Here is an 18,143-nt window from a genome sequence, read left to right on the forward strand (position 1 = left end):
GCCCTGACAACAGCATGGCAATGGCACATTTTATCACCTCAATTGTGCCCTAATTTCACCCCGGAATCAGATATTTGTTCAAAGCCCTTTGGATTGTGTGCAAAAATTCATGATCTCAGGACTACCATATGTGCGGCGTATGTATCCACTTACTGGCCTTGCCAACACCACCCCCAATTGAATCGACTCCATTATGACAGAGTATGTCTGCATGAGCAGATATGATTTGGCAACTTTCTGGGGCTTAATGAATCTGACAGGGTTCATAATATGTTCTGCCAATGTCAAAATGAACTACTGTTGGATACGGGTGTGGGGTGACTTGTCGACACAATAATGTTGACAGATTCTTGATGTTGATAGTCAGAATGTCGACATGGTCATTAGATCAACTATCAATATGTAGACATAAACTTAGGTCAACATGGTTAAAATGTTGATACATTCAGAATGTCATTTAACATGTCGCTCCCCGAATATCAACACATTTTTTTCTAATGTTAGCCTAAACCTAACAACAACAACAACGAAATGTTGACATTCATTAACCATATCAACCTAATTGTATGTCTACGTATTGGTTGTTGACCTAGTGAGCATGTCGATATTAAAAACCTGTGGACATACTGAATGTTGCCTAGCTGACCTGATACCCTGAAAACCATGCATAATTCAATGTGTGTAAGTATTCAACATGTTGCTACCCTTTTGGTGTACATTAATCCCATCTGTTATTCTGTAGTACGGTCGGTCAACCTTATGTACCCAAATTCCTCCTCCATTCAGGCTGATGTATAGATCTACATGGAGAAACTCATACACTGTATATCCTAACGCATAACACAATCCACGCACTGTATGCTGCTATCCTAGTGATGTGCGGGGCATTTATGCTCTGTATAGCAATAGTGGTTAATTTTGTATCATCATTTGAACTGAATGTTTGCAGGGCTCCATGTATAAAGGTTGGCTTTTTATAACAAATCCTAACAACTTTGGTGCCCCTCTTCAGAGCTGTAACTAGGGTGGTGCGTGGCATGCACAGGGCACCGCAGGACAGGGGGCATGTTAATTTTCTGGTTATTATCATTCTCACTTGTAGCTTCCTCTTATTTTATCCCCAGCATCTTCTGGCCTCCCCTATCTCTTCCCTGGTCCTTCCCCATGAGGCCATGCCTCTTTTTTGGGTGTGTTATCTCCCTAATTGAAATATAGGGGGGGGGGGGGTGCCAATGCGATTTTTGGCACAGGGAGCCAAAAAGTCTAGTTACGGCTTTGCCCCTCTTGCAGCAGTTACTTTTTAGGAGATGTTTTAAGTATGTTTCAATTACATGTAAATGTACTTGCATCAAGGTTAAAATATAGTGCAGATAAGCGGGAGTCCTGATAGAACATGAATTCCCATGGAGAATAATGCAAATCTCAGCAAATGCTCTTTGAAGCCCTATAGAAAATAAACACATTCCACATGCTGAACACAATGGGAGCAGTCACAGTAGTGGAAGATCTCACCATTCCTTAACTACACACAGAGGCATGTTAAACCTGTAACACTGAATAAGACGTAGGACACACAGGCAGGGGCAGAACTATGGGAGACAATGGAGGCGCCTGCCGCCGGGCTCCAGCTCTGAAGGGGCACCTCCTCCATTGTCCACATCATATTCACCCCACTTAGGGCTGTTAACTATATAGTATACCGTCACAGCCACCCAATACATGGCACCCTTTCCCAGCACCTGAGAAGCCACCAAACGCTAGTGGAGAGCTCCATGTCAGACCATCAGTTGCTGCCTTCGTCTATCTATAGCCTGTCTACATGCGAACTGCTACATTAGTATCAGCGGCTGTGAATGGGGGGGGGGCATCAAATTATAACTAGCGTCTGGGATGAATTTACTCCACTGAACACAGGGGTGTATTTACTAAGCTTTGTTAGAAGATAAAGTGAACGGAGATAAGGTATCAGCCTATTAGCTCCTACTGCCAATTTTCAAACACAGCCTGTGACATGGCAGTTAGGAGCTGATTGGCTGGTACCTTATCACCGTTCACTTTAACTCCTAACACAGCTGAGTACATAGACCCCACAGAGACAAAGACAAGGACGACTGTTTGGTGCTGGGTATAGGTCTAAAGACACAGGTCACAGCAAGGGTACTTAATTAAGCAGCTGGCACACAAAGCTGTATATAGAGCTTTTCTGCGTACTGTGTTTAAACCTACAGTATATATTCATTTTGTTACATAGTTTTTACATCAGGGTTGGAACTAGTGTATTGTGATTGCTTTACAGTCACTGTACATATACATCTCTTTAACAGTTGAGGCATGGGGTTTAGACAGCATTTAGTTTATTGGTAAAAGCTGCAATAATGGATGAAGCAGTGTTTGTAAAGCAAGCATTGTGTGAGTGCCTGTGTTTACACTGTGTAGTAATGTGTGTGAAGGGCGCCATGTCACTCAGACAGCAGACAGTTTCTCTTGCCACATTGGAGGCAGGTTTATAGGAGAGGCTTCAGGAAGAACTAAGCTGCCTCCTGAGAGAATGCTCCAAAGGTAGAGGCAAAGAGTGGACCTATTAAAGGGGAACAAACAAAAAGGCCCGTGGGGAATGCAATGCATATAGATTACAAAGTCAGGGTACAAGGATGGATGGAGAACTGTCATAGGAATATGGATAGAGCAGGCATAGTGCTCATATACTGTCATTTGTTGTTATGATGTAATAAGCCTGCGTGTGCCTGCCTAGCGCTGTATGCCCACAGCCTGCGTGTGCCTGCCTAGCGCTGTATGCCCACAGCCTGTGTGTGCCTACCTAGCGCTGTATGCCCGCAGCCTGTGTGTGCCTGCCTAGCGCTGTATGCCCGCAGCCTGTGTGTGCCTGCCTAGCACTGTATGCCCACAGCCTGTGTGTGCCTGCCTAGCACTGTATGCCCACAGCCTGTGTGCCTGCCTAGCACTGTATGCCCACAGCCTGTGTGTGCCTGCCTAGCGCTGTATGCCCACAGCCTGTGTGTGCCTGCCTAGCGCTGTATGCCCAGCCTGTGTGTGCCTGCCTAGCGCTGTATGCCCAGCCTGCGTGTGCCTGCCTAGCGCTGTATGCCCACAGCCTGCGTGTGCCTGCCTAGCGCTGTATGCCCACAGCCTGCGTGTGCCTGCCTAGCGCTGTATGCCCACAGCCTGTGTGTGCCTGCCTAGCACTGTATGCCCACAGCCTGTGTGTGCCTGCCTAGCGCTGTATGCCCAGCCTGTGTGCCTGCCTAGCGCTGTATGCCCAGCCTGTGTGTGCCTGCCTAGCGCTGTATGCCCAGCCTGTGTGTGCCTAGCACTGTAATGTGTCCTTCCTGACTAGCAATGACATATTGGAAAACTGTGCATTACGCGAACCCCCACTAATCCCATATACTGTGTCCAAGTCTTTATAAACTATGGGTGTGGTGTGTACACCAGTAACGTGAGCACTGTACCCAACACACTAGAGCTCTCTCTCCTTACAGCCTCCTCCAGCTTTCAGTACATAGACAGTTCTAAAGATGTATTTAGAGCACTATATCTAAAAATGTTTTTGAGTATAGAAGGTTGACTTATCTTTTTTTTCCACCTACATATCTATGTAACTTATTTTCCTTTCCAGCAACATGTACTTTTATATAAGTAATATTAGTCCCTACCTCAGCTGCGTAATATATTGTTTCCCTTTCCTTACAATGCATTTATGTCTTTAGGTCTTGTAATTTATGCCCAATTGATCTAGCAATGTTTACAAAAATAGCTACTGACTGAGGGAGAGATAAAGTGGACAGAGATAAAGTACCATGAGCACCATACGTTCATACAGACTGCGTTACACAATTATTTGTGACACCCCCAATTGGGGATGGGGGGGATAAATAGATTACCAGTAAAGGACATTCGTGGTGAGAGAACCGTATGCTATAGAATGACTGCTACAGTTTCTACTCTTTAGGTGTCTGTGCTGAGATAATTCTTCAATGGGTGAAGGATATACTGCTCCTCTGATGACTGTCTAATCACTTGTTTTCATTATTTTCCTTTATATGGCGGCACAAGGGTTTCACAGCGCCTAACAAAGCATGACAAGTACATGGTTTAAAAAAAAAATGCTGCATCAGTGATCAGAACACTCAAATAAGCAGCAGGGTGGTAGAAACCAAGGGTTAGTGCCGTTGAGGGGAGTATGGAGGAGATGATGGTATAATACCCCTTATGCACACAGCCTAAATACCCAGGTTTTTGTCGGTGTACGCGCACCCCCCGACCCTGCTCTGTACCTGAGGTTAAGATGAGAGCAGGAAGGCTTTAGTGAAGAAGTGGTTCATTATTTCAGTTTATTGAGTAACCTTATAATTTCTTTCAGTGAGCAAAAACTGTCATATACGCAGTAATTTGACTGTATGAATGGTCATTTGTGCATTTGGAAGATACTTGTTTGCACAGAAAAAACTGAATGTTTGTACATAACACTTATTTATGTTTCTTGTAGCTCTGATTCTGGAGAACTGTGACCTGGACTGTAGCACCAATAACCGCAGCCACCACACCGGGGATATTGGCTGTCAGAAATTAGTTGTCCGAAGGGGCCAGGCCTTTCAAATAAAGCTGCAGTTTTCTCCCCGGGGATATGAAGAAGGAGTGGATCAGTTGGCACTCATAGTTCAAACAGGTACTATTTAGGAATCTATTAAGACCTATTTTATTTTACCCCTGAAAAGTTGTATGGCTTATAGGGAATCAGTATGATTTACCGCATGGTCGGCGGTTCAACTGCGGACAGCGGAAGCCAAGCAGTGAAGATCCCGACAGGTATTTTTCCTATTGACTAACCTAACCTCTAAACCCTGCCCCCCCCAACCCTCCCTTAGGGGTGCCTAACCCTAACCTCCCCCCCCCCCCCCCCAAGTCCTCCCTTAGGGGTGCCTAACCCTAACCTCCCCCCCCCCCCCCCAAGTACCTAACCCCCCTCTAAGTGCCTAAACCTAACCCCTCCTTCCCCGCAGCCTAACCCTAAGTCTCCCGGGGGGGGGGGGGTGCCTAACCTCCCGGGAGGGTGCCTAACACTAAGTTCCCCTCTGGAGCAGTTTTCGTGAAAAACTCCTCCAAGCCCTTCAAATCACATATTTTTAGTAAGCAGATCACATTTCCCATACTTGTAATGGTAAATGTGATCTGCTCAGGTTTACTAAAAATAAATTGTGAAAAAATAACGGGGAAAACCCTGTAATAACGCCATCTTCAGATTTAGGCTTTCCCCTGGTTCCCCAACTCGCTCCACTCTGACATTCAGAGTAGAGTCGGGAGCCAGCCCCTGTGATTAGCTTTGTGGTCTAAATAGACCACAAGCTGATCAATGTAAAAACCCCAAAAACAAATACCTGCATCCAGGGACCAGTGATCGGTGCTCCGGTCTTCTGGGCTCCTGCACTTTGACCCTGGTCAGCTGCTGCTCGGGGTCACAGTGCAGGAGCCCAGAGACCAGCTGACCGGAGTCCCAGAGAGAGTACCTCACCGGAGCACTGATCACCAGGCAGGTAAGTGTAAGCTAAATAGGAGGGGTGGTATTGTGAGGAAGGAGGGGGGTTGGCTGGCGTCACATACGAGGACCCCTTCTCGCTGTATTTTTTGCAAAAAATACAGTGAGAAGTATATTCGCAGGGGCAGAGCTTTCTCGCAAGCTCTGTCCCTGCATGCGATATTTGATGCATCCAGGTGATGTATTCAACATCGCATAGCAATATTGGGCGAATTTATCACAGCCATTCTGCATCTCAGATAAATTTGCCCCTCTTTATGATTTCATAAACTACATTTTTTTTTTTTTTTTAATGTAGAAATGCAAAAAAATTAATAAATTAAAATTTCCTTTTCCTTGCATACGTCTTTTTGTCGTGGCGTATATATCTAATTATAGGTGATATTATTTATCATATGATTCCAAGCAGCATAAGTGAGCAAAGCCCTAGATTCAAATTTTTACCTCTATAGGTACCCATTAGCCCGGCTGCATATAGGATTTAGATTCTATTCTACAAAGGATCACAGCAATATCTGTATAGTTCAGTCAATTTTGTCATAGTGGTTTTGGTTTACATATAAAGTATTTTCAAGTGTTGGATATTGCATTGACTATTTTGATCGGCGGGTTTAATGATGATGTAACTTCAAAATGTTACTATGTAGCCCAGTAATTTCATGGTATTGTTTGCCTCTGCTTTTCTCCTTTATTTCCCATTTGCAATACCCCAGGTTGATTTAATTTATTTATCTAGGAGTGTTTCTAACATAAATAAACTTAGGACAGGTTTTTGCCATTGGAAAATAAGTGGGAAAAACAGATTCATATCATCACTCTGTGAAAAGTAGTCGGGTACGTTATCAGATGTGCCTATAGGCCCGTATTCAATATTTTTTTGCGGCCGCGATACTTGCCCGACTTTTCGCCTACATCACATGTTTTGCAGGCGAAAGAGTATCGTGCGTATCCCCGTATTCAATTTGAAAGGACGCGAAAACCGCACCAAGCAAAACTGAAACAGGCGAAAAGTGCTGTCAGATTTGGGGAATTCAGCCTAACACCCCCCCCCCCCAAAAAGATTCACTGACATGGAGGTTCACTATGGGTACCCCCCAATAGCCCTACTGAAGGTATTTGGCCACTTTAAATGGTTTCAATAGGTGCTATGTAGCGTTTTTGCAGAAGTGGTGAAGAATACCATTTAGCAATGTTTTTTGAAGAAAATAACTAGTCCCAGCAAATTTGGGGTACTTGAAAATGGGGGGTAGCATATTTAAAAGTTGCTAAAGTGTAGGTAATAAAATCGTGAAAAATCCACCTACCGCAAGCACCTGCAATCGAAAAAACACCTGGGACATACTTGGGGACCCCCCTGGAGTCTATTTCGCTAATTATTAACTTTGTCCCCCAACTTTGGATTTTTTTTGCCCCCTTTTTTGGTGTGTCCTTAAGTCTTTTTTTTTTAAATTTGACAGTTTACCTCTGGGGGACTGTCTTAAGGCTGCACGGGGGTTCCCGTAATCCTGCACTTTTTTCCGCCTGCTATTCATAGGCAAAACTTTTTCGCCTATTACATTACATTGACTTTCCACCTAGGCGGAAAGTCTTTCAAATTGTATACGGTGATACTTTTCCACCTGCCGAAATTACGTCATTGGCGAAACTTTTTCGCCGATCTCGGCTTTTCGCTCCAAATTGAATACGGGCCATAGTCATTTTGACAGTTCCTATTGTGGTTAATGATTCATTTTGCTGATATAGCTTCTTAAGCCTGTCTGAATGACTGTGCATAAGTTAAGGAGAGGGAAGAGTTCCTGACCTAGCTTTTTAATTTTCTTGTCACTTCAAAATCCCTGAACACAATGGCCCTCATTCAGACCCACTTGCGAGCGGCTGTCCGCTCGCAAGTGGGTCGATGGTCCGCACTGCGCATACGCACGCCGGAGCTCCCTTTCCTTCGCTCGGAGTGTCTCATCAAAGGGGGCGTGCTGTCGATGTTGACTGACAGCACGCCCCCTTTGGTGGGCGTGCCGGGGGCGTGCCTGCCAGACAGAGGCGTTCCCAAGGGAACGCCTACCGTCTGAAGCCGGCCCCACTGACATCACTAGTGATGTCAGTGGGAGTGATTTTGGCTCTGATAGAGCCAAAATCACTCCTGGCCTTGTGGTTGAAAAACTCAACCGCAGGCTTTTGCTCGCAGTTTCGATGGTCGTGATGGTCAAGACAATCGCGACCATCATCCTGCACGCTCGTATATGCTGTGGGTGGTGACCCACAGCTATACGAGCGTCCAGGAGGACGCTCCATATTAATGGAGGTGGGCCCTGATTCAGAGCGAGCGCTCTGGTCAGAGCGTCCGGCTCTGAATCAGGGCCAATGTCCGGAAGTTGAGGAAAAACAGGCTGTACTGTTCTGTACTATAGAACAGTCACATCTGGAAATTAAGACTCCCTCTTATATTGTATGAACGGTAAACACCTCATTGCAGCTGCTTATTTCATATAATGGTATAGATTAATGCACATTATTACACATTTATAAAGGGTGTTTTTTAAATCTAGTAATATTTTTAGAATACCTAGGGATAGCAGGAATGATAGTTTAGTCTGATCACACAGTGCTGCTGCTCACATGATGATTTAATTGATTGCCTCAGGGCAGGGAGTCCCCCCATCACAAATATAGTTTTCTGGCAAATGTTAAATTAATATTTCCTGTATACAGTGTAATTTTCCAAAGAGTCTGCCATTTTAAATATTCTGGCCCTGGTCACTGAGATGTAGTATGCACCATTGTCTCACTTGCAAATCCAGTTTAATCTTTACCTATAGTATGAAATATGTGGATGTGTCAGTCGCCAGCATTCTCTAGGAGAGGGATGGAATTCTACCAGTGCATACAAAGCCCAAATCTCTTGGGTTGAATTCATGGTATTCCAAGATACCATCATAACTAAATCATATTTTGTTTTTTTTTAAGACTTTTTACTTTACGGCTGAAACGTTGTTTCATTTAGGTCCCTGTCCCTCTGAAGACTCGGGCACTGAAGCTCACATTAAAGTGACAGATACCCTACAGGAGGGAGTATGGAGTTCTGCAGTGAGCAGCAGCGATGGGGAGGCCCTTGTCCTGTCTATATCCAGCCCACCCGATGCTCGCATTGGAAAGTACACCCTCTCCCTGGAGACTTCCACAGGAACTGAGGAGAACAGCTGCAATGTTGGGGAATTCAGTCTTCTGTTTAACCCCTGGTGTCCAGGTAATAGACTGAGGGTGATATTCACGGGCAGCTAACCACTTGATGATGCAGAGAGGAAACACATGTATACAATGGTCTTATAAACTATTGGGTTCCATGCTATTTATACTCTTCATTATTTTTACTTTTCATTACTCTTCATTTATTCTGATTATACACATATGTTTCTGATTATACAAATGTTTTGCTTGCTGTTTTTTGTTCTTACCCTACTGCACGTTGATTTCTAGATTCACGATCTCGTATATGAAACATTAATGTAAAGAAGTACTCACCAGTCTTGACACAACTTTGCCGAATTGTAAGATTTGATGAGTATAATCTGAATGACTTCTTTGTCAAACAGGAAAATGGGCTTTGCATAGATTTAATCCATTACCGGTTGAGTCTTCCATATCCAAAATGCTTGGGACCAGGGGTATTTTGGATATCGGAATACTGCGTACCATAATGAAATGTCTTGGGAATGGGACCCAAATCTAAACACAGATGCATTTACATGTTATGTACACCTCATACACTCAGCCTGCAGGTCATTTTATACAATATTTTTAATAATTTTGTGCATCAAAAAAGTTTGTGTACATACATGAAATTAATTTGTTTCATATACACCTTATACACACAGCCTGAAGGTTATTTTATTCTGTATTTTAATAATTTGTGCTTTAAACAAAGTTTGTGTACATTGAACCATCAGAAAGCAAAGGTTTCACTTTCTCAGTCATAATAAAAATATTCCGTATTTCTGAATATTTGGATATGGGAGACTCAACCTGTATTTAAAATGCTGCACAAAGGAGCTAATATGTTTAAAATATCAAACCAATTAATTTATTCATTAATACACTCAATGTGCTGTGACATTACTGGTGATGTGCTTATGTATCAGTCCACCAAACTGTACTAGTCACTTTAATCAGTATTGATAACTATAGATATTGCAATGTGATCTTACAAATAATGAATTAGATTCACTGAAATTATACAATGATTGTAAAAAAGTGTGTGCACTGGCAGCAAACCGCAAGGTGATCACTTCTCCTCTCCCATGCCATTGCAGAGTGATGGGCAGCTGCTTCCTTCATAGTATAAAGCAGATCTGCTTTCAATGAGTGAATGCAGCATTCAAACTATAAACATTTATGATTTCAAGTATATTAATTAATATTGTGATACACAGGGGTTTTTAAGCCCAGAAATAAGTTGACTTTCTCTTTAAATACAATATAATTGAAGCCCCATTCTCATTTAATTGATATCGGTTTGAACCGAGATGCGGTCAATAGACAGGCGGACAAGATGCTGCCGGTTTATGTCCTGCCTGCACAAGCCCGGCACTGGACTTAAGATGGGCGTCAAAATACCGACGCCTATCTTAAACCCGACGCAGGAAGCCCGACCCCCACCATCCTGATCGTCAACAGCTGGGTAACTATACTTCTTAACTCGGGGATGGGGGGTTAGGTTTAGGCATGATTTGATCCCTCTCACAGCACTCCGAAGAGAAGCCCATCAGAAGATGGCGCTACCCACTGCATCCAAGCCCCGGAATGCATCGAGAAATGCGGTCAAACGACCGCATTTCTCCCCTTGCTGCATCCCACCCTAGATCTTTCTATGTCTCTCCATGCCTCCTAACTACTCACTGCAGTGTCTCATATTGGTCCTAACCCTCACTGCATCTCATCTTTATAAAATAAAAATTCAGCCCAAAGTCAAAGTTAGGGGAATGTAGTCCATAAACCACTGCCTAAAGCGTCCCATACACTGTGCGATAAAGCAGCTGATCCGATGGATTGGTACGATTTGGCTGCTATATCGCACTGTGTATGGGCCTGATGTCAGACCGAGCGCATTCCCGTGGGGTCGTTCATCGCACCCTCTGATCTTACTGCAAGATCAGTTGATCAGGGGATGCGATGTGCGATCCCATGCAGCGCTATGCAGGTAGGGGAGGGGGAAGCCGGCATATCGGGAGGTCAGACACCCTATTGCACCGTGTGTGGGGACCGCCTGATATGTCGGACGTCGGATCCCCCGTCGCGTCGCACAGTGTATGGCACGCTTTAAGCTCAGGCATATTTGGCCTACTTGCTACAAGCCATGGGGATACTTTTTCACAAATCTGAAATTTCTATATGTGCCTACTAAACACAAATCCAAAACGTATACCTTAAGTATGCAAATTAGGGCCTGATTTCCACAAATATGGACCTGTATACACGCACTAACCATCTACAATTCCTGACCTTTATACGAGGGCCTACCATTCACATTACAGAACCTGTATATGTGTGCCTTCTATCCACTTCCAAACCTCTGTTTGTGTGCCTACTATCCAAAATTCGGACCTGTACATATGTGCCTACCATCCATAATTCTGATCTGTATATGTGCGCCTACCATCCACAACCCAGACCTGCATATATATGCCTACCATCCATAACCCTGACCTGTATGTGCGGGCCTACCATCCACAACCTGGACCTGTATATGCGTGCCTACCATCCACAACCTGGACCTGTATATATGTGCCTACCATCCATAACACAGACCTGTGTATGCGTGCCTACCATCCACAACCCAGACCTGTATATATGTGCCTACCATCCACAACCCAGACCTGTATATATGTGCCTACCATCCATAACCCTGACCTGTATGTGCGGGCCTACCATCCACAACCTGGACCTGTATATGCGTGCCTGCCATCCACAACCTGGACCTGTATGTGTGCCTACCATCCATGACCTGGGCCTGTATATATGTGCCTACCATCCATAACACAGACCTGTATATGCGTGCCTACCATCCACAACCCAGACCTGTATATATGTGCCTACCATCCATAACCCTGACCTGTATGTGCGGGCCTACCATCCACAACCTGGATCTGTATATGCGTGCCTGCCATCCACAACCTGGACCTGTATGTGTGCCTACCATCCACAACCTGGACCCGTATATGCGTGCCTACCATCCACAACCTGGACCCGTATATGCGTGCCTACCATCCACAACTCGGATCTGTATATGCGTGCCTACCATCCATAACCCTGACCTGTATACGCGTGCCTACCATCTACATACTGGACCTGTACATGCGTGCCTACTTTTTTACCTGTTCACAAAACACACACGCAAAAAAAATATTTTGCAATTAGAATTGTTGATTTGTGCTTGTTTGCTGGTGCTTTTAACGAGTGTTGGTTTTGCGAAATGTCATTCGCTGTCTGGTAGCTACCTATGAGTCCTTTAGTCTATGACTATGTTGAAGAAAACATCCTTTTTATTCATATATTTCTTTTGAAACATAAAATATGTATTACAATGAAATATATACTGTAGGTGAGAACACACCTCTGAACATACACAATGAGACAATAGTGGCATATAGTTGCAAGAAAGCTCTTTTTAACCATACAGTACATTTTGGTTTTATGCTTTAATGTACATATGCATATAAAGACTATATTGATGTGTGCTGAAGTTCCTGTAAGAGGCAACCCTCACTTTATTCTAATTATCCCCTTTTCTCAGAGGATTCTGTGTACCTGGAAAATGAGGAGGAGCGGACAGAGTATGTGGTAACTCAGTTTGGGATGATCTTCATGGGGACTAAGGACTCAATCACCTCTGTTCCGTGGAACTATGGACAGGTACATTATTACACACAAGTAAAATTAAAGTGATGAAAATAAATATTAATAAGAAACATGAGTAATGTATTTTTCTTTTACATGGAACAAAATAGTTTCATGCACACCACTGCCCAGATATAATGGAATGAGAGTATAATGGGGGGCATCCACTAGACGATTTTATCCCTGTCCAACCTCTTAACGATTTTCCCTTGAAGTTTCCCCTGAAATTTGATCTTCCACTCTGCAAATCTTTTGCACATTGTTCAAACGATTTGCAAAAGATCTAACGATAAACTATGTTGTTTGAATCTGTGATTGAGAGCTTTCAGCTATAGTGGGCAGATAGTGGTTCATCGTTTGATCGTTCAGCGTGAACGATGTGTAAACGATTTGTAAGCAATCAAGTGAAATTGACCTGCATGTTCAGTCGATGGAGGAGACGATCAAACGACCAGCAGGAGCGCGCATCGTACATCGTTAGAAACAATTACTGCACGATTTGCAAACGATGTTCAAATGATGTTTGAACGATTATCAAACAATTATCGAATTATTTTATCATTATCGTTCAACTTTATCGTCTAGTGGATGCCCCCCATCAGTTAACATTTAGATGGTTACATAATGTCAGAACATACACTGAAGTTCTTACCAAACAGCAAGCAGTGTTTTAATGCAGCATATGGCCTGGATTTTAGTATTTGAAATGGCCTTTCTCCATGGGCATAGCTATAGTGGGTGCAAGGGGAGCTATTGCCATCTCACAGGCTGTGTTTGAAAAATGACAGTTGGGAGCTGATTGGCTGGCACCTTATCACTTTTCAATGTCTCCTAACACTACTTAGTAAATAGACTCCTATTAACGTATGGTGCACAAAATGAACTAGGGCAATATTATGGAGCATAAAATGAACAACCACTGTGGAGAGAGGTCTCTCTAGAAGCATTGAGGAGGGCACCCTTGAAAATGTTGATATGGGACCCACAAAGTCCCTGTCTTTCTCCCAGTCATGGTAGCATCCTATTGGGAGAAGGAAAGATATCCCATATAAAGACATTCTGCATAAACACATATATTTTACTAGACACAAAGAAGAATATGAACATTTCACTCTCCTATACAAATATATCATATTGATTTTAGTTCTCATTGCTTTTTGCCTTCCATTCATTGAATGTTGTCACAGTGCTGCTAAGTGAGATCAGAACTAACCACAAAACCCTTAATGCCATAAACAGTTTGTTCTCTAAAGACTCTCAAACTGTAATCTTGTATGCCTTCAATGTACTGACCTGAAGTGCCATCTGTATGTATGTAGTATGGATGTTGGATTACAGTGACACAGAGCAGATATTTAGTGTAGTTTTAAGGATGGTCGATGAAGTCTGTCCCTTCTCCCACTTATCACAAATGCCTCAGCAGTACCCCCCCCCCCTCCTGAGGCTTCTTATCTCCCCAACACATGCTGATACATTCTGACTGTCTCTGCCCTTCCCTTTATGTTCAGTGTTTTCTCAGGACACATATCAGCCTGTGCCCAAGACTTGCAGGGAGGGACTCACGGACTTTGGCATTTTGCCATGTTGAGAGAAAACTGTTTTACCCATAAAAGGTTTAGCATAGCAACAGGCGATGTTAGTGTCTCACTCAGATGTATGACCATTTCTTCCACTATTATTTCTTTTTATATTTTAGGTTGAGCCTGGTAAATTAAGATTTTGGGGTGTATAATAAACTATTTCAGAGCAACTCCCTTAACAATAAATATTGGTGTATTTATTGTAGACACCAATGACACACAGGACAAAGTTTGAATGTTACAATATTTATAACAAATCAAAGAGTAGTTTGCTGCAGACATGACTCGTGACAAGCTTCTAAACAAGGACATGGTTTATGTAACAGACTTTTGTGAAGAATTACATGGAGTATGCTCTGCGCACAGTGAGGCCGATTCAATTGTTTAGCCGGTAGCTTTTTTTAAGTCGCCAATTTTATTGTTGGTCCGTCTGAGTGTGATAGTTGCCGGCACCGGCATTTCTGTTCACACCCTCAGGAGGGTGCGAGCAAAAATGTGCGAGAAACCCATGGTTAGGGCGCCCTAACCGCAGCATCAACCCAGTCTAATAGGGCGTGAAGAGGGTGATACTTAATGAGTGCCCAGAACAATTAAATTGCAAAACTGGGCACTCATTATCTTCCACATAACAATTGAATCACCCCCAGAGGCAATATTAATGTCTCATAAAATTGAGATTTTCTAAACTTTTAATTTGGCAACCATATTGGTACAGGATAGTAAATTGCAAAATAACTGATGGTCTAGAAATAGATTTAGGTTCTTTAGTGAATACCTATCTACAGTATATGCGCACCCATAGGTTACTGTCCAGAAATTGGATCTATTATGCTTTTGATATATATTTATTAATATGAGGTGGAATTACTATCATTCCATCCATTTGTACCATGTTTCACGGCACCCAAAGGCTACATTACATCGGTGTCTAATAATCGTGAAAATGGCAGAATGCTTAAATCTCATTGTTGAGTCATAGTATTTTCATATATTAGAAATGTTTTAATGAAAGTCTATTTAATTATTCGCCAAGATCAGAGGGAAAATAAAGTATTGACTGTATACAGCACAGGCAGCTAACTTGTGTAAAGGCCTGATTAAGTGTTCCGCTTTCCCTAGGCTGATACTTATAGTCCTCCTCTACCACTGTCACAGCCAGCAATGTCTACAGAGGGGTTTCCACACCAGTATAGGCATGACCATCATGCAAGGGGAATGACTATCATTGCAGACAGTACTAGCCTTCTTTCCAGCCACTTCCTATTCCTTTCAAATATATGGGCAATACCATGTGCACTATTGCTAGGTGGCCACAGCACCCCCTTCAGGTCAGAGCAGTAAGGCGTGGGCTCTTCTTCCCAAATGTCCCCGCAATCAGTACAAATGCCTGATGGAGCAGAGCAGTCTACCAAGATTGCAATTAATACACAACAATCAGGAATGTTAGCAGACTGTCTTGCTCTCCCTTATGTATTCTTGCTGCTGTCTCTGGTATCCTAAGCTCATTTACTATTTGTCTGGATCCGGGAATGCTGGGGCCCTGTTTGCCAGATTTTTTCTATATTTCATGTACATATTCTTTTTGCAATGAGTGAAGTCTACCCTCACATAACAAGAGCAGCGTTGTTTGTGAAGCTGTATGAAATGCCGCGCACATGCGTCCATTCAAAACAAGGACTAGGCTAGGAGCAGGCCAGCAGCTGCTGCAGTGCTGGGCTTGTACTGAGCAGGACATTAAAAACACCCCCAAAGTGTCATACTTCAGTGTGTGCTGTCTCACGGCAACAAGGCCACGTCCCTTTTCCGGGTTTGGGCAGGGTTCCCGACTTTAGGAACCAAGATGTTGGAGGTATGTTAGGCATCACTCCCTGCAACCAGACTGATATTAAATTAATATTATTCACATTTAATAAATAGACCTATTTCCTCCCAAACAGCCAAACTTTAAATGGCTTGGATACATGATCCCGGCACTGGTAATGCCGGTTGTCAGAATAATCCTGACAGTGGAAATCCTGATGCATGCAGGTAAGTATTTGAACCCTGTCCTAACCAACCTTTCCTGCAGCCTAACCCTAAACATCTGGATTACAGCCATTGGGATTCTGGAGCCGGGATTCTGACTTCTGTCTGGATGTCGGCGCTGGTATTCTGTCCATTGGCATTGTCTGCGGTGGGATGGTTACTACATCCCTTTTAAATTTCGTGGCCTCCACATTAAATAAACAATGGAATATTTACCTATACCTATTTTTCCCTATACCATGTATATAATGTATTATTCCATAGACTTACATATATACCACTTAGCTAAAGTATTCTATATAGTCTGCCATATATTTCATAGATATAAGGTGTTGCACTGTATAGTCTTTCAGATTAGTACTCTTAAGTCCCTAACACCACAAATTACATTGTGAGCTGCAACAAGTAGTAGTTTCTCTATATTTTCAGTATCTGTCTGTATATGAGGGGAGGGAGACTCACCGGCTCAGCACACAACTCTAGTTATTCCTTCACGCCCCTCCACTAATCTGCCCTTCACAGCCACAGCTTTGTCCTCCTCTGTCGCAGCCATTTTTCCGGTTTGTGGTCACATTAGCTGAGGAAGCTCCAATCATGCAATGTCAGATGCTCCCTATTGGCTGCCAGAAGACTGTATGTGCCTATGCTTGATATTCTGCCTCCACTCTCCTTGATAAATGATTGGCTTGACACCATGAACTATATGGGAATACAGACCCCTAGAACAGATGAGTGGCCTTTCGTAAGATGGCTGCACAACCAGGAAATAGAACAAAGGTAATGTCTAAATCCTCTTCACGGAGAGGATCCTGACATCAGCCAGTGTCATTCCCTACCATCCAAGTAGGCATAGAGAGTGAATATAACCATGTAACGAGCCACCGAGCCCGGAGCGTGGCGCGCAGCGAGCCTGCGAGGGAACAACTTTCTGCTTTAGGTGGGGACAACTTTCTTCTTTAGATGGCCTTAATGTGCATGGAACTGCACTTCCGCCCTCACTTGCATCACTTCCAGGTCCCTAGCATGAAGGGGAAATGAGCTCTATCATAGAACAAAGGGGTAGGGAGGCTATATCTGCCACTATTACTACTTTGCAGACTGATAACTGTCTACAGTCAAATTTTACACTCTTACCAGTTTCAGCTGCAGTAACTTCCACACCAGCATTGAGTGAATGAGTTCTTCATTTTATTACACAGTTGTCATCTTAGGGACACCCTCGGAGCAGCCTGATTATCCTTTTGGTTGATCAAGTGCTGGGCAATTATTAACAAGACTGCAACTTACATATATAGGGCCTCATTTAGTGTTGTTAGCAGATCCAACTAAAAGGTACAAATGTGCACCGGTATGCAACATGCTTCAATGCTAGGTGTGTAAGCAGAGACGGAATAAAATTTTATGAGGCCTCCAATCAGGGCTCAATACACACTCCTCCAACCCCTGGTACTCAGCCACTTGAGATGGAATCTGTAGAACAGGGTAGCAGGAAGGAATGTCCTGTTTGGAAACTTCTACTCTCGTGGGTCGAGGGGCTACTGAGGCTACGGTACGGGCCCATCTCCTTTGGTGGCAGCATGTAATACTTGCCTGAAGCAGTAAGGGTTAACTTACTGCTTTACTAAAACAGACTTTAGGCTTTAATTTCCATGGTAGAAACAAAACCATTTAAAAAATTTTTATACATTAAAAAAGATATACAAACTGGCGACTGTGGTGGCACTCTGAGACATACACACTGGTAACTGGGAAGGGACAGGCTGTCAGTCAGCAGTCCTCCACCGCCCCTGACTCATACAGTGTGTTGGGATGTGTTACTCCACCCCCAGGCCCCTTCCCAGTGTCAGAAGTTGAACGAAGTTGCCCAGCCACCACGCTTGTGCAAAGGAAACTGCACAGCCACATGGGCTCTCCTTTCTGCGCATGTGTGGACCTTTTGATGTGCAAATCCATCGATGGTGCATATAGGGCCTGATTCAGAGCCGGACGCAATTAGCGCTCGCTCGTCCAGAAAATAGGGGTGGCTATTCAAATCAACCGTTCGCTCTTTGCGGTCTGTTCACGCCTCTGTCTGAACGAGCGAACAAAACTTGTCG

The 18,143-nt window shown here is 43.6% G+C and overlaps 1 protein-coding gene across 1 annotated transcript in view; it reads left to right on the top strand.

Annotated features, from left to right (window-relative positions):
• TGM2 (transglutaminase 2) overlaps nt 1–18,143 on the top strand; it is a 50,011-nt gene that overhangs the window by 551 nt on the left and 31,317 nt on the right. The window contains exons 2-4 of the mRNA XM_088480559.1: nt 4,508–4,687; nt 8,553–8,795; nt 12,339–12,457. Coding sequence (XP_088336685.1) covers nt 4,508–4,687; nt 8,553–8,795; nt 12,339–12,457 — 542 coding nt within the window. The remainder of the gene's footprint in view (nt 1–4,507; nt 4,688–8,552; nt 8,796–12,338; nt 12,458–18,143) is intronic.

This window comes from Taudactylus pleione, unplaced genomic scaffold, assembly GCF_031769625.1.
Source record: "Taudactylus pleione unplaced genomic scaffold, aTauple2 ptg000256l, whole genome shotgun sequence".
Lineage (NCBI taxonomy): Eukaryota > Metazoa > Chordata > Amphibia > Anura > Myobatrachidae > Taudactylus > Taudactylus pleione.